We start from the raw sequence: 24,029 nt of genomic DNA, 5'->3' as shown, positions 1-24,029 counted from the left end.
TTTTATTTTTTAAGATAAGCAATAGTTCGAGGATTAGGACCTGGGATTGCTAAGCATCAATCTAAGAATACGAACCTCAGACCGCTTTGGAACTTCCCTTAAGGCTTAAGGCATTACCCTACTAACAAAAAAAGCTTAAAAAATAATAATTAAAAAGCGATTTGTGGATAGAATTTTTAGATCGAAGGGTAATTTTGTAAAAAAAACAAAATGTCGTATTGACAGACCTTAATTGTCATTTTAGGTTATATATATATTGTATTTTCAGAATTTTTTCCGGTTTATACGTAAATAACTCAAAAAAGTATAAAAAAACAAAAAAAATAAAATTGTAGCATGTTTATTTTTTCTCTTTTTTTTGGCAAATATTGGAAAGTATTTTGTCCGTGAAATCTGATTTATATTTTCTCAATTTTTTTGAAAAGTTTTGAAAATACCCCCTGTCACAAACTCATTTTTAAAATTCTATGTTTTTCGGCTATTTTTAACCACAATTAGTTGCGTTTTGTTAATCTTTACTTTGCACATATCTTTTTATTTTTTGAAATTTTTGTACTTTTTATTTATTTTTTAAGAGTTTTCAGCTGTTATGGTACTCGGCCCCACTTAGGCCGAGTTACTCAGACTCGGGTGAGGACTTAGCTGGGCATGGGCCAAGTACTCCGGCCAAGCCAACTGTTGGAACACTTCTTTAAACATGGAACCGAGGATTGAAATGTTATGCTTTACAAATATTTAAAAAACGAACAAATTTATATAGAGTTGAGGCTCTAAACAATCAAATTAGGGCTTGTTTAGGCACATGGATTCTTAATATCTTAGATTTTGCCAAAATCTACCGTTTGGATTGGCTGATGACTAGGATACTTAAAATTAGGAAAATCAAAATGATGGAAATAAGACTTACTTTTTCATGATTTCATTTCCATACCAAAACCTGTTTTTTGGCGTTTTTAAAGCCCATGGATTTCTCCTTCGACTTGAAACATAGGAAGCATTTGGTAGGTATGAAAATTTTAGAGAGGAAAAGTCCCTAAATTTTTTAAAGAGAAAAACTATCTCAAAATTTGTAGAACAATAAACTATCTCAAATTTTAACTTTTAGAAAGAAAAAATATATTAAAAGTTTAGAGAGTGAATGTATGTTAAAATTTTAGAGAGAGAAAGTATGTTAAAATTTTAGAGAGAGAAGTTATCAAATTTTTTTAGAGAGATGAACTATCTCAAAATTTTATAGAGAAAACTATCTCAAATTTTAACTTTTAGAAAGAGAGTGTGTTAAAATTTTAGAGAGAAAAAGTACCAAATCTTTTAGAGAGATGAACTATGTAAAAATTTTAACAAAGGAACTATCTTAAATTTTAACTTTTGGAGAGAGAAACTATGTGAAAATTTTAGATAGAGAAAGTACCAAAAAACTTTAGAGAGATGCACCATCTCAAAATTTTAGAGAAAGAAACCATCTCAAAATTTAAGGTTTAAAGAGAAACTATCATATTTTAGAGAGAGAAAATACATGCAAATTTTTAGAGAGAGAAACTATCTAAATTTTTTAGAGAGAAACTATTTCAAAACTTTAGAGAGAGACTATTTCAAAACTTTTGAGAGAGAACCAATCATATTTTTATTTTTAGAGAGAGAAACTATCTAAATTTTTTAGAGAGAAAAACTATTTCAAAACTTTAGAGAAAGACTATTTCAAAACTTTAGAGAGAGAACCAAACATATTTTAATTTTTAGAGAGAGAAAAACTATATCAAATCTTAAGTTTTAGAGAGAGAAATTATTATTAAAATTGTAGAAAGAGAAAGTATTCTTAAACTTTTAGATAGATTATTATAAATTCTAGAAAAAGAAGTTGCTAAAAAAATTTACAGATAGAAATATCTCATTTTTTAGAGAAAGAAACTATCTTGAAGTTTGAGTTTTAGAGAGAAACGATCTAGAATTTGAAATTTTAGAGAGAGAAAATATATTAAAATGTTTAAGATAAAAATTATATCAAATTTTAAAGAGAAAAACTACCTAAAAACTTTTAGAGACGGAAACTATCACAATTTTGGGAGAGAAAAACTATCGCAATATTTATGTTTTAGAGAGAGAAAGTATTATAAAATTTTGAAAATATAACTATATCAAATTTAAGATGAAGAAAGTACATGAAATTTTGGAGAGAGAAACTATTTTTAGAGAGACAAACTACCTCAAAATAATTTAGAGAGAAACTATCTCAAATTTTAAGTTTTAGAGAAAGAAAGTATCTCAAATTTTAAACTTTAGAGAGAAAGTATATCAAATTTTAGAGAGACACTATATCAAATTTTAAAGAGAGAAACTATTTCAAAATTTAGAGAGAAACTATCTCAAAATTTAAGTTTTAAATAGAAATTATCATATTTTAGAGAGAGAAAGTACATGTAATTTTTTAGAGAGAAACTATTTCAAAACTTTTAGAGAGAAACAATCTCATATTTTAATTTTTAGAGAGAGAAAAACTATATCAAATCTTAATTTTTAGAGAGAGAAAGTATTTTTAAAATTGTAGAGAGAGAAAGTATTCTTAAATATTTAGAGAGAAATTATTATAAATTCTAGAAAGGGAAACTGCCAAAAAAATTTAGATAGAGAAATATCTCATTTTTTAGATAAAGAAACTATCACGAAGTTTGAGTTTCAGAGAGAAACTATCTTGGATTTGGAATTTTAGAGAGAAAATATATTAAAATGTTTAAGATAAAAATTATAACAAATTTTAAAGAGAAAAACTACCTAAAAACTTTTAGAAACGGAAACTATCACAAAATATTTAGAGAGAAAAACTATCGCAATATTTATGTTTTAGAGAGAGAAAGTATTATAAAATTTTGAAAATATAACTATATCAAATTTAAGATGAAGAAAGTACGTGAAATTTTGGAGAGAGAAACTATTTTTAGAGAGACAAACTACCTCAAAATAATTTAGAGATAAACTATCTCAAATTTTAAGTTTTAGAGAAAGAAAGTATCTCAAATTTTAAACTTTAGAGAGAAAGTATATCAAATTTTAGAGAGACACTATATCAAATTTTAGAGAGAGACTATTTCAAAATTTAGAGAGAAACTATCTCAAAAATTAAGTTTTAAATAGAAATTATCATATTTTAGAGAGAGAAAGTACATGCAATTTTTTAGAGAGAAACTATTTCAAAACTTTTAGAGAGAAACAATCTCATATTTTAATTTTTAGAGAGAGAAAAACTATATCAAATCTTTATTTTTAGAGAGAGAAAGTATTCTTAAAATTGTAGAGAGAGAAAGTATTCTTAAATATTTAGAGAGAAATTATTATAAATTCTAGAAAGGGAAACTGCCAAAAAAATTTAGATAGAGAAATATCTCATTTTTTAGATAAAGAAACTATCACGAAGTTTGAGTTTCAGAGAGAAACTATCTTGGATTTGGAATTTTAGAGAGAAAATATATTAAAATGTTTAAGATAAAAATTATATCAAATTTTAAAGAGAAAAACTACCTAAAAACTTTTAGAGACGGAAACTATCACAAAATTTTTAGAGAGAAAAACTATCGTAAAATTTATGTTTTCGAGAAAGAAAGTATTTTAAAAGTTTGGAAATATAACTATATCAAATTTAGATAAAGAAAGTACATGAAATTTTTAGAAAGAGAAATTATCTCAAAAAAATTTTGAGAGAAACTATCTCAAATTTTAAGTTTTAGAGATAGAAAGTATCTTAAATTTTAAACTTTAGAGAGAAAGTATATCAAATTTTAAATAGAGAAACTATTTCAAAATTTTAAAGAGAGAAACTATCTCAAAATTTAAGTTTTAGAGAAAGAAAATATCTCAAATTTTTAACTTTATAGAGAAATTATATTAAATTTTTGAGAGACTATCAAATTTTAAAGAGTGAAACTATTTCAAAATTCTAGAGAGAGAAACTATCTGAAACTTGAAGTTTTAGAGAGAAAAAGCATCTTAAAATTTAAGAGAGTAAAACTACATCAAATTTTAGAGCGAGAAAGTACATAAAAATTTTTAGAAAAAGAAACTATCGCAAAATGTTTAGAGAGAAATTATCTCAAATTTTAGCTTTTAGAAAGAGAAAGTATCTTAAAATTTGAAAGAACAACTATATCATATTTTAGAGAGTGAAACTACTTAAATTTTAAAATTTAAGAGAGTAACTATATCAACTTTTAGAGAGAGAGTACATAAAATGTTTTAGAAAAAGAAACTATCGCAAAACTTTTAGAGAGAAATTATTTCAAATTTTAGCTTTTAAAAAGTGAAAGTATCTTAAAATTTGATACAACAATTATATCATATTTTAGAGAGTGAAAAAATGTTTAGAGAGATGAACTATCTCAAAATTATTGAAGAGGGGAACTATATCAAGTTTTAAATTTTAGAGAGAGATTATCTTAAAATTTTAGAAAGATGAACTATATTAAATTTTAGAGAGAGTAAAGCACCAAACAATTTAGAGAGAAATTATCTCGAAATTTTTAAATAGACAATTTCAAAGTTTAAATTATGGATAAAAAGTATATTAAATTTTAGAGAGAGAAAACATATCAAATTTTAGATAGAGAAACTATCTCAAAAAATTTATAGATACACTATCCCCAATTTTGAGTCTTAGAGAGAGAAAGAATATAAAAATTTTAGAGCGAGAAATTGTATCAAGTTTTGTTACCAAACAATGGACATTGAAGTGATTGCAAAGAATCCATGCATTTTGTATAGTTTATCTAAACAAGAGATTTGAGAAATGCATGGAAACATTCCTTGATATTTAAAATCCATATATTTCTTTAGGATTTCAAATATCTAAAATTCCTAATTTCCTCCTATCCAAACGGGCCTTAGAGTATACCTAAAACATTTCACTAGAAGAGGATATTTTGATACCCAAATATCCTCAAATTGATCATGTCAACATCAAGATACATGGACACGAGAAAAAATGGATTTACAGATATTGGAAATAGAGGACCCTCACTTAACAACAAAACACCACCAAAAGATATATGAGAGATTAAAAATAATGTTATTTTCCCGCATTTCATTGGACGTGTTCAGAAGTCCAAACCATAGTTACCAAGAACACTCAACTAGGGTGGCGCTCCCTCTCCGGAACCCAGCTCCAGCGCTCCGTAGCTGGGATCTCGATCTGAACTCGTTCCCTATTTTTTGAGAGCTCGCTCCTATTTTTAGGATTCTCGATCCCGTTCACAATGGAGCTTGCTCCCGATACCACACGAACGTTTTCCTTAAATTTTAGGATCTCGTTCCTGAATAAATTAGATCCCTGCTCCCTGAGTTTTAGGCGCGCAATCCCTACATTTTCGGAACTCCATCCCTACCCGAAACATTCTAAAAGAAACTTCTTAAATAAAATTAATTTTTTAAACAAATAATTATATTTTAAACCAAATTTTTATAAAAGTAGAATTCTACCATGGGAACATGGACTAATCATACACAGATCACGATCATTTTTTGAATGGAGCTCGATCTTTTCCAAATAGGAACACGGTCATTCTTAGATGGGGGCACGACTCTGTTGTCAATGGGAGCCCGATCCTAATGAATATGAGAACACAATCTCAATTGGTATGGAAAGCGTTCTGTTAAATAGGGATCTCGATCCCGATGTATTGGGAATGCGCTCCTTGTTCATACGGGATCATGATCCGCTACTTTTACCCACCAGATCTCGCTCCCCGAGCTTTGGGCAGAGACGTCGCTCGGAAGCTCCCGCTCCCGGTAACAATGGTCCAAACAGGGCCCATAGAGCAAACCCTTCTACTTAATTGAAGAGCAATTCCTTTCAAGAAACAGAAAAAGCATCTACTGATCAAGGAAAAAGGAAACCAATAGTGTATGATTTATGGTACAATAGATCATCCAACTCCATTTCCCTAAATGGACAGTGGTGCTTAACTGATGAACATTCACATAGTACTGTTGATCTCTCACATCCATTTAAAGCATATTCACATAGTACTGTTGATCTCTCACATCCATTTAAGGCATAAACACCTGTGTTCTCATATATCACAAATGATGTATGTAATACAAAAAAAATAAGAATCCATCAAGCAATTCAACATATCTCTGGATAAAGGAACAGCCATCTGTTGGGGCAATGCTTGCCATCAGCATCAGCTATTTGATAAAGCTTAAGATCTAAATGGTCCCGGTCTTACACACAACAAAACCTGATCTGGACCGTCCATTGAGATGGTATGGGTTTAGAGTTTAGACTAAGAGAAATCTAAATGGTCCCAGTCTTACACACAACAAAACCTGATCTGGACCGTCCATTGGGATGGTATGGGTTTAGAGTTTAGACTAAGAGAAACCATCCCTTTCACTGTTCAGGATATGAAAGCTATACATGAAATATACAAATGTGCAGTTTCAATACCAAAAAACCTTCTTAATGCGATCTCAGTCATGATCCATCTTTGGTCAGCTTCGGTGCTGCAAGTCTGATATCAAAAGTTCACAACTATCAGGTGGCATACAACAGAATTGCAAACTCATACCAAATGAGTACCTGCACATGTGCAATAGGAGGGAGGGAGAGACCATAACTATATAAAAAATGCATCAAAAAAATATGAACTATGTTTTCTAGTTGAGCCTTTGACAGCAAGAGATTATTTATGTATCCACCGGAAAAGAGGCCCAAAACAGAGTCCAATACCAATGTTTTAAAATGCGAAATGCGGCCAAAAGTGCTGGGGGCCAATGCGGTCTGGAGACGGAAGCATCATCGTGATGTGGTCAATAAATATAAAAAACAAATCTAAAAATATAGGTTAATGCATAGAAAAAATAGGGTGGTGTTATATGCGATAATAAGTACTTCGTTTATTCATTAACTCCAAAAGCATCTGCAGTCGGAGATTCTGTATCCACTATCCTCTGATAGAAACTAGAAACTTGAAACTAGCTTCATAAAACATTCAACAGTCAACTACCATAAGCACAAATCTGCAACCACAAACTTTAAAATTACAAAATACTACAAACTAAAAGTCCATGAAGATTAAATAGTTTAAAAGTCAAGCTCAAGAAGAGTCAATACAATCATCAAATAAAATTGAAGAACCAAGCATCAAGTCAACACCCAAAAGATACAAAACAACAACCAAGCATCAACAAATACACAAATCGAAGAGCTTCAACAAATAAAATTTCTGCCCATTATATTTTTTTTGATTCAATCGATCCAATCAGTGTTGTTATATTCGCTTCGCGTCAGATGAAGCAACCGAAGTCTTCGGATTTCCTCCAACCTCCGAAGTGAAGCGAAGCGAATAGCAGCTATAATTTCAAAGTTTCATACGATATTTCGCCATATTCAAAATGAAATTGCGGGGTCTATCTACTTGAATCCAACTACATGAGGCGCGTGTTACAACGTACACCAAGTACCACCTTGCCCCACGTGGCCCCATCCCTCTCAATTTGTCATTCCAAATAGCACCTTGCCCCATCTCTCGTCTTTAGAAAATTCCACTACTGTCCTCTTTTACTTTTATTAAAAGAAAATAATTTTTTACGCAGCCACCTCTTCGTCATGTACATCCTCACAACATAAAATAAATTGAATCTATTTAGTATCTTTATTTTTTTTTAGTTTTTGATTTTTTTATTTTGATTTTCCTTATTATTTTAATGTGTTTGTATATATAAATGTATATTTAGTTTATATTTATATTAAATTTAAAAAAATTCGAAGTCTTCCTCCGAATTGGCCAAAGCACCGAATTGCTTCATTTTTTAACCAAACCGAAGAAAGATCTGAAGCGAATCTGACAACATTGGATCCAATAAAAGCCACGGATGTGGCTACAAAATGATTTTCCCCCATTTTTGAAGGTCAAAATGACCTTATTACCTGAGGGGTTCAGTTTCTAAAAAAATAGCGGACAGATTATGCGGCCTGATGTGCTCAATGTGGAGATATGTGCACATCTCTCCATACCACATATGCAGGCATATGCAATGTGCTGGGCAGCGCATAGTGCTTGATGCGGACGCATATGCAGCGATGCAGCCGCATTTTAAAACACCGTCCAAGACCTAAAAAACATCATCTAACAACTAGGTTTTTGCAATAACATAAAATCACAGCATAATGCGGACATGGTGTGCAAGTCTCCCTAAGTGAAAATGAAGAAAGCAATAAACCTTGTTGGAAAACAGATGAATCCTGCTAAATGTAAATATACACCATATTTCCAACTGAGGCCAGTCAGACAAGCATCACCACATAGCAGAGAACTTTTAAACCATAACAAATGGGAAGATTTTATTTTATCAGGGATCTTGAAGGGAGCCACGTTGGGAACTTTCCATCTCTGCAAGGTCAGACAACATTTTACTGACTGATCCATGACTCACATGTTTCTTTGCCTGTTAACAATTTAAAAAATATGATTCAAGAAAAACAGAAAAGAAGATTCACATAAGAAAGTGGTGAGTTCAGTTTTGTTGCAAAAGATTGACATGGAGAAAAATAAATACGTTGAATATAATCAGGGAATGGTTGTTTAACTTAATATTTGGCAAATAAAAAAGTTTAACGACTATCCTTGGCTCAGGACTTACTCTGGTTCTGAGCTATACCTGGCAAAAGGAGTACTTTAAATATTTCAAGAAAAACATCTAAACCATACACCATTAACTTTTCTGATTTCAAAGATAAGATTTTACATTTCACAAATCACAGTTATGCAGGGTTGATTTTTTGAGACAGGGTCACAGGCACAATTCAAAATCAGTCAAGTTATTGCAATGCATCCCCTCCACTAAAGAGTACAGAAAACCAGTACAGCTTGCCTAAATTCTCCACTATTCAGAGTCCGCCTTAGAGTATTTTCATCTCATGTTCCCCAGTGCTATTGTTACTCGCCTCCGTAAACTATCACAAATTTTGTAACTTCACTGTCAACTGCATTCTAGTTTGAACTTCGGAAATGTTATCTTCTCGGAAAACACAAGGGCCATATGGAATAATACACTTCTTTTAAAACCAAAATGTAATTGCCCAAACTTTTAAATTATTTCTGCAGTAATTTGGGCCAAATCAATTGCTATCTCCTATAAATAATTTCATATTTCCTAAGAGAAAAAGTAAAGACCATGCAAGTCCACCACCGAATTGTCTTTTCCAAGCTGGCAGCCTCTCTCTAAACCCAACCCAAGACCTTGCAAAAAACTCTGTTAAATTTGTCCACAAAAGCACCATGCCTACATCACTAGAAGAACCCACTCCTGTTCCTGATCGATTTTGCATGTTCCCCATAAAATACACCCAAATTTGGGAGAAGTATAAGAAAGCAAGGGCTTGTTTTAGGACAGCTGAAGAGTTCAATCTATCTTGAGACCTTCAACAATGGGATTCGTGAAAGAGGTTCAAATTGTAGGGTCAAGGGCATTTTGTGGTTTCCAAATCGCCATTAAGAAAGAGCCCTTGAGATAGGAGCGCATTGGCTGCAGAGAGCCGTGGGTTAGAGCGAGACTGAGATAGAGGGCTCTGAATTGGAGAGAGAGTGAAAGAGCTGTGGGACAGAGAGAGAGTTGGGTTAGAGAGAGAGAGTTCTTAGAGAGATAAGAGAGTTTGAAACTGAACAGAAAGAGAGCCACCACCAAACTGTGCGCATTTTGTGGATGAAAAAAAGAAGAGGGCTCGATCTTTTTTTCAATCCATGGTTTGGCCCTCTAACCACATGATTGTCATGTGACATTGGGTATTCACACATGCCATAGATTGTTAACCACCTCTTTATTTTAACCATGGGTTGAACCTCTAAAAATGGTCTGAAGTGGCAACCCAAACATGCCCTAAAGCATAGGTCAATATAGAATAATCAATAAATATATACGTAAAGATACAGAGAAATATAAGAGAGACATTAAAATTCATCCAAATCTGCTAACCTTGGACCCACCATCCTTCTTTAAATGTGATTTTGAAACCATTATATTTAGAACTTTCTTTGTTTATTTAAATATAACATACATGGATTTGCATCAATATTTCTTTTTTCTTTGATTGACATGCATATAAGACTTTATTTTTCTTTTTTCTTTTTTTTTTGGGGGGCTAGATATGGTTTAAAGAATCTCTTTTCACCGTTGTGGAAATTATTGCTATTGTGATAATATCATTGAAAACTTTTATTGGGATATTATCAGTTTGGTCTTATTGTCGGGTATTTATTGAAATTTTATTGGAAATTCAATATATTGAAATATCATACTATTATTTCTTATGGAAGTATACCTTCCAACCAACCCCAAATAGTTGGGAAAAGGCTTTTGATGATGATGATGGAAGTATACCTTCCCTATAAAAAAATATTATATAAGACTTTCACACGTGTTCTTAGGTATGATTACTTTTCAAATTTCAAAATTCTGAGATATCCTTAAGCTTCTTCCAAAAATTTAGTCTTCAAAAAATGATAAAATATAGGATTTAGAAATGGAAAAAACTTATATAAGGGTGAGGCCCTAAACAATCAAATTAAGGTGCACATTACATATTCAGTAGAAGAGGATGTTTCGATGCCCAAAAATTCTCAAATCGATCATCTCGACCTTAAGATGTATAGACGTGATAAAAATGGATTTCAAGTCTTGAAAATCGTGTATCTCGTAGTACTTTTTCCGGACCGTCAATTTTCAATATTTTCAAATTTTCATAGATATGCTCGATTTGCACTATTTTTTAAGCTTTAAATTTCTTAATTAGAGATGAATATAAATTTTCAAGCCATCGTAAAGATTTCTAGTATTGAAACATCTTTCGACATTATTAGCAGGTGCACCTTACTTTGATTGTTTAAGGCCTAGGCCCTATACAAACCACACCCTTCTGAGATACCTTTTAGCAATATGATATACAACCAAGTAAATTAGCTATTTTTTAGTTCAGTTTTTTCAAAACTTAATTTTTGAAATGCTATCTATTGTTATTGTATACCATTTTTTATCAAGATAAAATTGGAGATATTATTGGCCCTTGATTTCTCATGATAAATCCAGCTATCGTCGGTGATAATTGTCATTAAGCTTTTCCCTTTGGAAAACTATACAGGACATGATTTTGGAACTTTATTATTACTTAGCTTTTTTTGACGGACATGCATTTAAGACGTTTTTACCTAGCGATTCTATTGACCGAACTCTAAGGGATTGGAATCATGTTCCCCCAATATGAGGCAGGATCCACCTACAATCCCACTCTGAGAATATGTGATTGCTGCTTGGTAGGATCACCACCAAGTTGGGCAAACCCAGTAACTAAGTTGCAAATGTATCAAGAAGGCAACAAGCCATTAAAATAGACATAATGGGATGCCTCAACCATGGTTCAATCTAGAAAAGCAGTATTCTACCAATCAGACTATAAAAAGAAAGTTCGAAATGTACTAGATTCACCTTAAAGGATCGCACGAAAGAGTACACTTCTTCAACTGTTTCTGGGTGAGCATTAGCAATCAAACATGACTGCAGTAAAGAGTATGAGTTAAAAAATATTGTATCTAAAAGAATTAACTTAAGCTCCAACTTGACTCCAAACACACATGATTTTCATACCTCAACATCTGAGAGCTGGTATCTTCCAAGATGTCTAACTTGAAGTTAAGAGTCCAATTAGAAACTTAGAATAGAATACAGCACCAGATGTATCATGAACAATGAAGACTAAGAATAATCCAGAAACGCAGTCTTGAGAAGGTCAGTAACCAGCATATAAAGCACTATTGATTCAAATTACTGGATTTGGCAATAATAAATCATTTAAAAAAAAAAAGAGTTTTAACATTCACATCAATTGATATCTAACTTAGATGATAGAAGTAAGAAAAAATATGGTTGACTACAAGCCATATAAAATGCCAAGCCAAGCCATGCAAGTATACTAAACTAATATACAACCAACAGAAACTTTATCAGAAGTAAGGATACTCTCAGACTTGTTTCACAGACTCAGGTTTCTTATAATAGGTGCAGCTCTTTGCATACTTCAATCCTAGGTTGAAAGATCTAAAACAAACAAGCTTCTTACAAACATTCAGCATCAAACATGCACTAGCGTTTGCTTGAAATTATAAAGGGAATTTTCTATTATAACAAACTGAAATAAGCACACTAATTGTAAGTTGTCTTACCGAGGAATTTTGATTGCTGGTTTAGATAATGTCCGCAGCTGCTCTTCAATTCTCTCTAACATAATGGCTGCCTTACAGTCCATCAGACATCTTGAGTCACTTGGAAGTTCTGCAATAAACATACATAGAAACCACAATAAGTTACAATTTCAAAAAGAGAGAATCTTTTTATTCCTGACGGAGAGTCTAATAAGAGAGAATCAAAAGTCCTCCATGAAGATTTGGGAATTTCAATGTATAGGAAAAAGCCCATAGCAGGGTTGACTTGAGGCTTGAAGTATATGGGTTACATGGTTGAAAAAATAAGGTTGGCAGTCATTGGAGCCACGATATCAGGCGTCGTATCCACTGAAACTCTTCTCTATTTATATAGGAAATTTACACTAATATCCTCTATAATCTGAGGAATTAAAAGTGTCCCCATTTTTTTCATATTTTACACCCATGTCCCTTTGTAACGATCCTAGGTGGGTTAAGAATCTAACTTTCTGAGTTTCCATCACCCAAGGGTTTGGGACGTATTGGTTAGGTAACGAACATTTGGTATCAGGGCAACCACTGCGACCCAGGTTCAAATCCTAGAAAAGAGCAACCTGTGGAAAGGGCTACCTGAACAGAGTGAGAGCCGCCATAGAGTGAGAGCCACCAAAGAGTGATAGCCGCCAAGGATGTCGACTGGCCATAGTGTGAAAGCCACCCTAGACTAATAGCCGCCGAGGACGTCGACTGCAGAGCGTGGTGGTATGTAACGATCCTAGGTGGGTTAAGGGCCTAACTTTTCACGTTTCCATCGCCCAAGGGTTTTCGGCATATTGGTTAGGTTCCTAACACCCTTTTTTGTTTTTTTATTTTATTTTCCCAAAATACCCATAGTTCAGAAATTGACGTCTTCCTTTTTTATGTCTGAGAGCTGGTTAGGAACTTGAAGTTCTATACTAATGTTTGCATAACTAGGATGGTTCAAAACCTGAAGTTCCAAAGTTCCCAACTAGTGCTACATGCTAGAAAAAAAAAGAAAAATAAAAAGTGTAGTTCGGCACCCTTGGTATATTCCTGCCAAACAAAATGTATAAAGTGCTCCGGTCGGGGCACATTATACACTCAATCCCTCAAATAAAATATATTTTTATCAAAACTTTAAAATTTTCTTCTCAAAAAAGATTCAAGAGAATTTGGTCACATAGATCTTCTATTCAGCCGGAATTCGTTGACTCCGTACGAATTTACAATGGAAAAAGTCATGTTCGTTTTAAGATCACTAAAGGAAAGGTTGGTCATAAATATGGAGAGTTTGCTTCTACACAGAAACGAAGAACTTCGAGAACAATTATTGGACGGGAACGATGATTGGGTGATTCTAAAGTGTGGTCCAAAATTTTTAAATTAAAAAAGTAAAGTTTACCCAATCAAATATGTATACAGTGTGCTACTATGAAAGCACCTGTAAACAACAAAGTTTTTAGGTGTAAAATGGTTGCTGCATTTAACGAGATGACATCATCTAACAAGCAACACCTTCTATATTTTTTTTTTGTTACAGGTGCTCCTAAAACAACACACTACACTTACTCACTCAGGTAAAATATATTTTTTTAACTAAAACTTTAGGATCCTCTTTAGAATCACTGAATGATTATTTCAAATAACAAATTTTAAATTCTTCACTTAAAAATGTACTTTATTCAAAGGGCTAAGCATAAAATGTGCTCCTGCTGGAGCATAGTGTATTGCTCTATTGTGGAGCTGCAAAAAGGGCAGTTTGGAACTTGCCACTTTTTCAGTCATAATTCATTTTAACCTGAAGGACCAGTTCCGAAATTCAATTTCCGAACTGGCTTGGTCACAAAAAATCAGTTCCGCATTCAAGCCCCAAACTGATCTCTCAAGCACAAGAAAAAAGTGAAAAAGGAAAAAAAAATAAAAAAATAAAGTACTTAAAGTTCTTAATCAAGGGAATTTGCCAATTATAAGAGATAATAGTATAAATTTCCCCTAACTATACAAGTCCAAACTACCCGAATTAAAGCATATTGATCATGGCAAATTGCATCTACTAGGCATCCATATCGTTTCATTTCTTAGTTTCCAAATAACTTTTGCTCCTATAACTTCATTTTCAACAAACTCGCCTCCTAAGAAACCCTTTGTCACATCCATTTCTCACGGAAACCCATATTGATCTCATTTACCACACTTTATTCTCTATAATCAATGACATCATTTCACGTAAAGGAAATAAAAAATCAAAGAAGAATTTCAAAAGCAAACGTTTGGAGATCATGGGGCCATGGTATGAATCAACAGAGACGAGAAAAAAAAATGATAAAGAGAAGTTGATGACAATTAAAAGAGACAAAAACCTTGCTCAATGTTTAGTTCCACAACTGGTGCACTTTTCTTTCCTTCTCGTGACAAACTGCCCTCACCCGCTTTTCCTGCCTTGTCCCAATTTTCTTTCCCTACATTTGCATCTACAAACAGCCATCAAAACATAACAAAACAAGAATGCCCACAACTAGATTTTCAAATTGATAAAGAACGTTAAAATTCAGTAAAATTGGAAATCTAAATTCATTCGAAAACCAAGAGCCAAGGATACACACCTTTTGCTGCAGTCGCCTTCCCTTTTGCTGATGCTGAGATAAAAAGAAAAAGAAAAGAAAAATTCAAATAAAATATGATAAGTAGTTCAGATAGTGCTTCCTATACAGAATCAAAACTTTGTAACATTACAGAGCAATGTAATATCAACCAGTTTAATGCACAACAAATTAGACCATCTTATGGGCCTTCTGCATTTCCAGGAGCTTGTGACCGGTCCGACACAAGCATAATTTTGTGTCGGATCGAAAAAATTGTATGGGATCGAAACGTTTTTGAGGTCCGACACAAAAATGTGCCGGACTGGTCACATGCTTCTGAAGCCAAGTTCAGAGAGAGCGAGAGAGAGAGAGAGAGAGAGAGAGAGAGAGAGAGAGAGAGAGAGGGGGTAGAGAGACAGAGAGAGAGAGATCGAGGAATGGCGTTTAGTATGTAAATGATTTACTTTTTGATTGGGGAAAAAGCAAGAAAAAACGGTAACTGGGTTTAGAGTGCGTTACTAAAAGTCTTAAGGGTAGAATTTTTACAAAATTCATTTTGGAGTATCTATAATTTTCTCTAAAAAATATCAAATTCATAAAAAGTCGTTCAGACACATTTCCATACATCATTCAAAGAAGAGGAGGTGTAACATTCAATGGCACTAAGTAATTTTTACTAGCATGTACCATTAAAAGAAGGAAAAATTTTATATAAAGTAAGGGGCAGTATTAAGTACTTTTACTATGATACTTTTAGAAGAAAGGTGAATAAGGTGTAAGCCGTCTCCATAGTGTATCAACATGCACAAAGAACAATAAGTGCATCCATGTTGTACCAAGTTTCATTAGTAGTTATCCCTTCGTTACCTTTTGGAGTCTTCGAACAAGCTGTCATTGTACTAGATTCATGGCCATCTTTATTTTTCTTTTTTCTTGGTTGATTTCTGCACATCTCTTCTTAGTTCCTTTCTGTATCACAAAACTCCCAATAACATATGCATGCATCACACATATGTCTGATCGAGCACACAAATGTGCATCTCAAGCTGCATTTGCCTTGTTATTAGCAATTATAGTCATCTTCTTTTAAAAGACATACCAAGTCCAAATTTTCGAACTATTGACTCATAAGAATCTGATTTCAGAAAACATATTTGGGAAGGAAATTATTCGAAAATAATTTCACAATTGTTATTTCCGAAGTTATTTTCAAGTAGAGCATTGAAAAATAATTATCACAAAATAATGTCTAATTATTTTGAAAAAATTCTAACTTTGTGATAACAAGTAGGACATGGTGAGAGAACTAGATATTGCAAGCACATGATTGGCAAAAGAGGATTTCAGCATTGTCGGTTTCAGCACTAGGGCATCCTTATGAGAAGGCCAATGACAGCCATCATAGAGGAAGGTTTTACTGTTTAGAGCAGCAGCCATTTACAATGGAAGGATTTGGAGCCACATTGTTCAATTGAAACAAGACCAGGTAAGCATCTGAAGGAAAATAATCTGGAGTATTCTCTTTTTAATTTTGGAAAGTAATAGGGATTATTCTTTTTAAAAGTATTATGTAGTGAAAATGCCATACAAAGTGAAGAAAATTTATTGCCCTAGTCACCTGTGAGAGAAAGAAATCGTCAGATAAAGGGTTTGGATTCATACTCTCTTGTGAGAGAACCAGGGGGGTTTATCAGTGACTGATGACGATTACAAGGAGGATGCTCATCAAAACTAAATCATAGCAATATTACCACAAATGGGGAAGAAATGTAATGCTCAGGTACCTGTTACACCCAAGTTCACTGCATCTAAGAACAATCCATGTTGTTCACACTGGATCATGGAAGGCTTTCAGACAAGTGACCAAGAGATGCTACAGTTTGATAGTGAGTTTCCATCTATATCTCTCATCAAAAATTTCTTTTAAGTACATTTTTTTTATAAGTGTTAATTGTTGTATTATAAGGAGTAAGTACATGAAAACCCACAGGCCGGGCCTCTTGCCAAAAAATAGACTTACCAAGGATGGTATCCCTTTACAAAAAATGGGTTAGAGCAAGCACCTAAAAACCCTTGCATAAGAAAAAGGAAAAGCAATATACAAAAAACCAAGGCACACTGGGTCACATAATGCTGGAATGCTCTCCATCTTTAGCCAGTTGGTCTGCCAGGGCGTTGGATTCCCGGCCAGGTATGCCTCCATGATAATGTTTTGAGCATCTCTTCGATGATCAGGGGTTGACCCTCAGCGAAGTCGAAAGGCCTAAGTCTGGAGAGGAAGGTCGTGGACTCAGCTGGTTCTGAGTCGGGATGACCAATGTTCCTAGAAAAAGAGGTGAGAATGTTCCTGAGATGGTCTCAGAAGACTCCATCCACCCCTGCTGGGCCTGGGTTTTCGAGCGAACATCCGTCGGAATTTAATTTGGTCTGGCCTACAGGGGGAGGGGACTAAAAGCTGGACCGAGAGGCATGAGGGTTGTAGGTGTCGATAAGGTTTTGCTATTGGTGCAGGAAAGTCGCGGATGAGGTTCCTTTGAAATACATTAAAAGAGAGACATGCAAAGCTCTCATGAAGACCAAGAAATCTTTGAAAACCTAATAATTATATAAAAAAGGAAGATCTTTTTAAAAGCTGATATACCACCATTTTGCACGTTTACATCTTGTGGACCCCATTTAAACACACATTTTTAGAGACCAAGGGCTACTATTACCACAAAATCTCCTTTGAGAAGTATTACTCTATCAAAAGCAACTAGATTTGGAATCATAATAATTTAAATAGAAATCAAGAGGAGACAAGAAGATTTCAGTCGAATTTGTAAAGAACAACAATCCACCATTGCAATTCATTCATGCTACAGCAGTTATCAGCCATGTTTGAACTTTATTGCCACCTTTATGCGATGCAACTTTTGGAGCCTCCTTAATAAATCACTGCATGAGATACTAGTCAGTTCTCTGGCTCAAGAAAATTTTGAAAGTGATTCTATACACTTTCAAAATTCATTAGACATAAGACATTGTAAATACGAATTGCTCATCAGATACATGCTATTTGATGGAGTAACCCCATGAACTAAGAACTGCCCTACATAGCTGAAACACTTCAATAACGATGCACATATCATAGCATCTGGTGTATAACCATTCACAGTCAAGCCTTCAAACAATCCCTTCGCTTCATCCATTCAACCTGACTAGCAGAACATACCGATTACAACAGAATATGTTTCCATATTAGGAATGAGACCTCTTTGGATAACATCCTTAAGGAATTAGCTTGCGACTTGATGCTTCCTTGCTTAACATGCCCCATTGATCAGGATATTGGAGTTGAACCTTCATTCATCACTTGAAAACAAATATTCTTTTAATCAGCTCGGCATTGAGCTCAAAAACGGCAAAAAACAGAGTTGGAAAAAAAGGAAAAATTGTTAAAATTTTGAAAAAAGCAAAAAAAACAAAGAAAATGATAAGCAACAGAACATGTATATAAAAGATGAGAATAAGTTCTCAAAAAGGTATACAAGAAAAAGAAATTTGTCTAAAGATCAGTTTCTCAGAAAATTAGAAAATCTAAAAAATATTTAAAAAATATAAAACCCTAAAAAACGATAAACAAAGCCAACATAAGTCATTTATAATAGATTTAATAAATACTAAATCAATCATAAAATAAATCTAATGTTGTTAATATAAAAATTTGTCCATTATTTACCCCCAAGTTTTAGTTGGGAAAAAGCTTTGATGATGATGATGATTTACCTCCAAGTTTGTGTTGTCCTCACGCAAGGCATCCTGCGAGTGCAAGTTACTCGAGCGTGTCCAAGTCAACTGCACGATCAGTACAACCTTGCTTGAAACAAACTCATGGCATCCTCTAAATCACCATTTTTGCACAATGCATTCAGGAATACAGTATACGCAGCTTGAGTGGGAACTTGCGTCAACTTTTTCATTTCATAGAAAAGACTTATTACAGCCTCGACCTCACCAGTTTTAGTCAGCACGTTCATCAAGATACCACATGTAGTAGAATCTCACTCAAAACACTAGTCAATCATTTCTGTGTGGATGCACATTGCTCCATCCCCTTAATGCATTCTGCAAAACCCATCTACGAGCATGTTATATGCGGTAATATCGGGACAAACAATACCTTTCACATTAATTTGAATAAGATCAAGGCTTGTTTCACATTTCTGGATTCACATGGGCCATTCATCAGAGAGCTTAATGTGGAAACATTTGGATTTATACCATTCAAGTTCATCCCCCTCCAAAAAAAAGAACATCACCTCCTCTATTTCGCCAACCTTGCAAAGATCATCCATGGGAGCCTTTTATGTGACAATATTAGGCGGATAACATTACCTTTCCATTTCTTTGCATATTTGCAAGGCTCCTTCCACACCATTGGTTTTATATAGCACATTTATTAGAGTGATGTGTGTAAGAAATCATAGTAACAATATCCTTGGTAGCAACAAAGAAGACAGGTTTCCCATAATACAAGTGCAAACCACTGTAGTTTTTGCTATGGCAAGTTATGATGCAGCCTGCAGATGACTATATTCAGTGTTTTCCATTTGTAGCCATCTTCCGAAGATAGTTCGGGATGGTGAAACAACCACAAGTTGGAAACAGCAAACTGTCCGCCTAGCATATATCAACAATTGTTTTAGCTGGGGCCCTCTCAGAATTGAAGTTTTATTTTCATTGTTTTACGAGCATCTGATTGAGGATGCCGATGCAGCACTCAAGCCCCTAGCCAATCAAGTATGTGTAGACGCTCATTGCTCCATCCCCTTTATGCATCCCGTAGAACCCATCTATGAGCATGTTATATGCGGTAATATCGGGATAAAAAATCACTTCGGCATTAGTTTGAATAAGATCAAGGCTTGTTTCACATTTCTGAATTCACATGGGCCATTCATCAGAGAGCTCTATGCAGAAACATTTGGATTTAGACCATAACAGTTAATCCCCCTGCAGAAAAGAACATCACCTCCTCTATTTCTCCATCCTTGCAAAGATCATCCATGAGAGCATTATATGTGACAATATTAGGCGTGACAACCTTACCTTTCCATTTCGTTTGCATATTCCCGAGGCTCCTTCCACACCATTGGTTTTATATAGCACATTTATAAGAGAGTAATGTGTGCATTGGAGTTTAGGATGTTGTATCTCTTCTAACAATTGCCTTGCCTCTTCTGTTCTCCCATCCTTACAAAGACAATCTCTAATGTACTACACGCGATGACAACTGGTGGACACCCAACCTTTCCCTTTTCTTTGGGCAAAGCCAAGGCCTATTCCACCTTATGGGCTTTGCAGAGCCCATTGACAATAATGTTAAATGTGAAGACATTCGGGTTCAAGTGATTGTCACACATCTCCTCTAGCAAAGGCATTGCGTCTTCTAGTCACCCATCCTTGCAAAGACCAGCTATTAGAGTACTATACGTGACGACACCCAGTTGACATCCTCTCTTCCCCATTTCTTTAAGCACAGCCAAGGTTTCCTCCACCTTATTTCTTTTGCATAGCACGTTTATAAGAGTGCTATGGTTAACAATATCTGGCTTCAAGCCATTTTGACACATTTCCACCAACAAGACATTGCCTCCTCCATTCTCCCGCCCTTGCAAAGACCATCAATAACTGTGTTATATGTGACAACATCTGGTTGACATCCTCTCTTCCCCATTTCCTTGTGCAAAGCCAAAGCTTCTTCCACCTTATTTCTTTTACATAAAGCATTTACAAGAGTGTTATAAGTGACAACATCTGGGTTTAGGCCATTGTGGTACATCTCCTCTAACAATGCCATTGCCTCTTCTGTTCTTCCATCCTTGCCAAGACCATATGTTAGGGTAGTATGCGTGACGACATCTGGTTGACACCCTATCTTCCCCATTTCTTTGTGAAAATCCAAGGCTTCTTCCACCTTATCGGCTTTGCTTGATCAAAATGTTAAAGAAATTGCCTCCTCTGTTCTACCGCACTTGCAAAGACCATTGATCAGTGTGTTATATGTGACAACATCTGGTTGACATCCTCTCTTCCCCATTTCTTTGTGCAATGCCAAGGCTTCTTCCACCTTATTTGTTTTGCACAATGCATTCATAAGAGTGTTATATGTGATAACATCTGGGTTCAAGCTGCTGCAATATATCTCATCCGACAAAGATATGGCCTCCTTTGTTCTGCCACCCTTGAAAGAACCATCGATCGCTGCATTATAGGGGAAATCATTTGGTTGACACGAACTTTGCCCCATTTCTCTGTAAAATTTCAATGCTTCTTCCACCTTATTTCTTTGGCATAGCATATTTATAAGAGTATTATACATAACCACATCTGGGTTCAAGCCATTGTGATACATCTCCTCCAATAAAGACATTGCCTCCTCTGTTCTTCCACCTTTGCAAAGACCATCAAGGAGTATGTTATATGTGGCAACATTTGCTTGACATCCTATCCTCCCCATTTCTTTGTGCAAAGCCAAGGCTACTTCCACCTTATTTCTTTTGCATAGTGCATTCATAAGAGTGTTATACGTGACAACATCTGGGTTCAAGCCATTTTGATACATCTCCTCTAACAAAGACATTGCCTCCTCTGTTCTCTTACCCTTGCAAAGGCCATCAAGGAGTATGCTGTATGTGACAACATCATGTTGACAACCTCTCCTCCCCATTTCTTTTTGCAAAGCCAAGGCTTCTTCCACTTTATTCATTTTGCACAATGCATTTTAAGAGTGTTATATGTGACAACATTTGGGTTCAAGCCATTGTCATACATCTCCTCTAACAAAGACATTGCCTCCTTTGTTCTCTGGCCCTTGCAAAAACCATCAATGAGTGTGCTATACGTGATGATGTTTGGTTGACACCCACTTTTCCCAATTTCTTTGTAAAAAGTTAATGCTTCTTCCAGCTCATTTCTTTTGCATAGCACATTTATAAGAATGTTATGTATGACTACATTTGGGTTCAAGCCACTGTGAAACATCTGAGCCAACAAAGACATTGCCTCCTCCGTTCTTCCGCCCTTACAAAGAAGGGCGATGAGAGTGCTATATGTGACAACATTTGGTTGACATCCCATCTTCCCCATTTCTTTGAGTAAATCCAAGGCTACTTCCACCTTATTTTTTTTGCATAGCACATTCATAAGAGTGCAATATGTGACAACATCTGCTTTCAAGCCATTGTGACACATCTCCTCCAAGAAAGACATTGCCTCCTTTATTCTCCCACCCTTGCAGAGGCCATCAATGAGTGTGCTATATGTGACAAAATCTGGTTGACAACCTATCTTCCCCATTCCTTTGTACAAAGCCAAGGCTTCTTCCACCCTATCAGCTTTGCAAAACCCATTGATCAGAGCGTTAAATGCAAAGACATTGGGGTTCAGGTCATTGCGATACATCTTCTCTAACAAATGCATCGCCTCTTCTGTGCTGCCCTCTTTGCAGAGACCATTCATGAGTATATTATACGTCACGACGTCTGGTTGACACCCTCTCTTCCCCATTTCTTTAAGCATAGCCATAGCTTCTTCCACTTTTTGGGCTTTACAGAGCCCATTGATCAGGGTGTTAAATGAAAAGACATTAGGCAAAAGCTTGTAATTCTGCATGCCATGGAAGAGCTCTATCGCCCTCACGACTTGCCCCTCCTTGGACAGTCCATTCATCACCATATTCAACAGGATAACAGAGAGAGGGTAACCAAGCTTCTGAATGCGACCGATAACCCCAAGTGCCAAATGGGTCCTCTGGAATTCGCAAAAACAGTTGGGTAACGTGTGCAACATTTGAAAATTAGGTGAAATTCCAGCTCCGGCCATGGTTTTATACAGAGACAGAGCCTGGTCTGGTCTTTTGAATGACCCCAACAAGAGATTACAGGTGGAGCGAGAGGGTTTGATTGAGGATTTGAGCATACCTTAGAAGAGAGAGAGGGCCCTTTCCAACCAACCATCTGTTCTCATTTGGCAGCAACACTCGATTCGCCTCTCTATCTCTCTCCTTGCGCTCACCGTATCTGAATCGGTTCTTCCCTGAACAACAGAGGAAGAAGCAGTGCAAAGCCTTTGAAGAGAGAGAACAGAGAAAGGTTGGGGGCGAGGAGTTGCAGGAAACAATGGGAGTGGGAGTGGCCATGACTTGGCAAGCCCACGCCTGGATAGAGATGATGACCAATTCTCGAGGTTCTAATTTCTGATTTCATCTCACAGTATTAATCGTAGGAAAGAAGGGAAATCAAGAGAGAGAGGGGAAGTTACTTAGAGAGAGCAAGAGAGTAAGGGCTTAGACACGTGGACAGGGAATGAGTCGTGGTGCTCAGAGTTCCGAGTGAGAATCTGTCCCCTCTCACTACTTAGTGTCAGCATTATTCATAAAGGAAAAAGTGCATGTAGATCCCAGGCTCTAAACGATCAAATTAGAGCCCACCTCAAAAATTTAATTAGAAGAGGTTTTGACTTTTAAATATCTTCAAATTGATCATCTCGACATCAAGTTATATAGATATGAGAAAAAAAATGAATTTAAAATTTAAAAATAATAAATCTTGTAATGTATTTTTAGACCGTCAATTTTTAATATTTTCAAGCTTTTATAGTTCTGATCCATTTACACTATCTTTAAATATTTAAATTTTATAATTAAAGATTAAAATATATTTAATACTATCACAAAAATTTCTAATATCAAAATCACATTTATCGACTCTATTTGAGGGTTTGCTTTATTTTGATTATTTAGAGATTCGGCTCTATGCACACCGCACCCATTCCCTTACAAAAACAAAATAAATCATCACTTCAAATTGTACACGAAATACTTTTGGTAACAAGAATTTATATGATAGCTCTAAAATCATTTTCGACACCCACAATAAAATTCGAAACTCAAATAACGATATAGATCTATGACCACTCACTTTTAAAGGAAAATATATAATAAGACTATTTATCTTTGGTACAATGTTGACACTATTAATCTTTGGCCATTGGGTGGTTGCATTTATTTCATTGCCTAAGCTCAAAGTTCAAAAGAATTTTTTTTGAACTTTGAAACACATCCAAGATAGCATATTTCACATAGGATGGTTGTAAGTAATTGCGCTCTCTTTATACCAAAGGTAAATGTTCTTATTGTATATAATCCCCACTTTTAAGGTGAAATGAACAATTCTGGATAATTTATTACAATATATACTAG

General features: G+C 34.9%; 2 protein-coding genes across 7 annotated transcripts; both read right to left on the bottom strand.

The window, feature by feature from the left end:
• Window positions 1-5,968: 5,968 nt before the first annotated feature.
• On the bottom strand, window positions 5,969-17,533 carry LOC110006422 (uncharacterized). 6 transcript variants are annotated; one of them, XR_016043159.1, is made up of 8 exons: window positions 15,653-17,533; window positions 14,807-14,839; window positions 14,564-14,674; window positions 12,204-12,312; window positions 12,001-12,078; window positions 11,629-11,662; window positions 11,470-11,538; window positions 5,969-8,436 (listed from the first exon to the last, which is right to left on the bottom strand). XR_016043159.1 is itself a non-coding variant. In XM_088850127.1 (5 exons), exons 1-5 carry the CDS (start codon window positions 15,735-15,737, stop codon window positions 6,481-6,483), a joined length of 426 nt encoding a protein of 141 aa, XP_088706253.1. In that variant the 5' UTR covers window positions 15,738-17,533; the 3' UTR covers window positions 5,969-6,480. The 6 variants fall into 6 exon arrangements, 4 of the variants coding, with proteins under 4 accessions (XP_088706253.1, XP_088706254.1, XP_088706255.1 ...); XR_016043160.1 differs by having other exon boundaries at window positions 5,969-6,500; XM_088850127.1 differs by lacking the exons at window positions 11,470-11,538; window positions 11,629-11,662; window positions 12,001-12,078 and having other exon boundaries at window positions 5,969-6,568.
• Window positions 17,534-18,717: 1,184 nt separating this feature from the next.
• LOC18424925 (uncharacterized) lies at window positions 18,718-23,193 on the bottom strand. Its single transcript, XM_088850131.1, is given in 3 exon segments — window positions 18,718-20,405; window positions 20,408-21,539; window positions 21,542-23,193. Coding segments are annotated over 3 exon segments (2,541 nt in total). The 5' UTR covers window positions 22,652-23,193; the 3' UTR covers window positions 18,718-20,106.
• Window positions 23,194-24,029: the final 836 nt, after the last annotated feature.

Source organism: Amborella trichopoda, chromosome 10 (assembly GCF_054954075.1).
Source record: "Amborella trichopoda isolate Santa Cruz 75 chromosome 10, AtrichopodaSantaCruz75HAP2 v2.0, whole genome shotgun sequence".
In the NCBI taxonomy this organism is placed as follows: Eukaryota; Viridiplantae; Streptophyta; class Magnoliopsida; order Amborellales; family Amborellaceae; genus Amborella; species Amborella trichopoda.
Note: the sequence above shows the minus strand (reverse complement) of the source record. Positions and strands in the feature narration are given on the sequence as shown.

Bases quoted from the DNA above. Each gene is read 5' to 3' on its own strand.
- LOC110006422 (XM_088850127.1), bottom strand. From the start codon at position 15,737: ATGTGCAGAAATCAACCAAGAAAAAAGAAAAATAAAGATGGCCATGAA. The intron at 14,675-14,806 runs GTGTGTATCCTT...GGCTGTTTGTAG, and splicing joins GAAGGCGACTGCAGCAAAAG to ATGCAAATGTAGGGAAAGAA. The intron at 6,569-12,203 runs GTAAGACAACTT...GCACATGTGCAG, and splicing joins CCAGCAATCAAAATTCCTCG to GTACTCATTTGGTATGAGTT.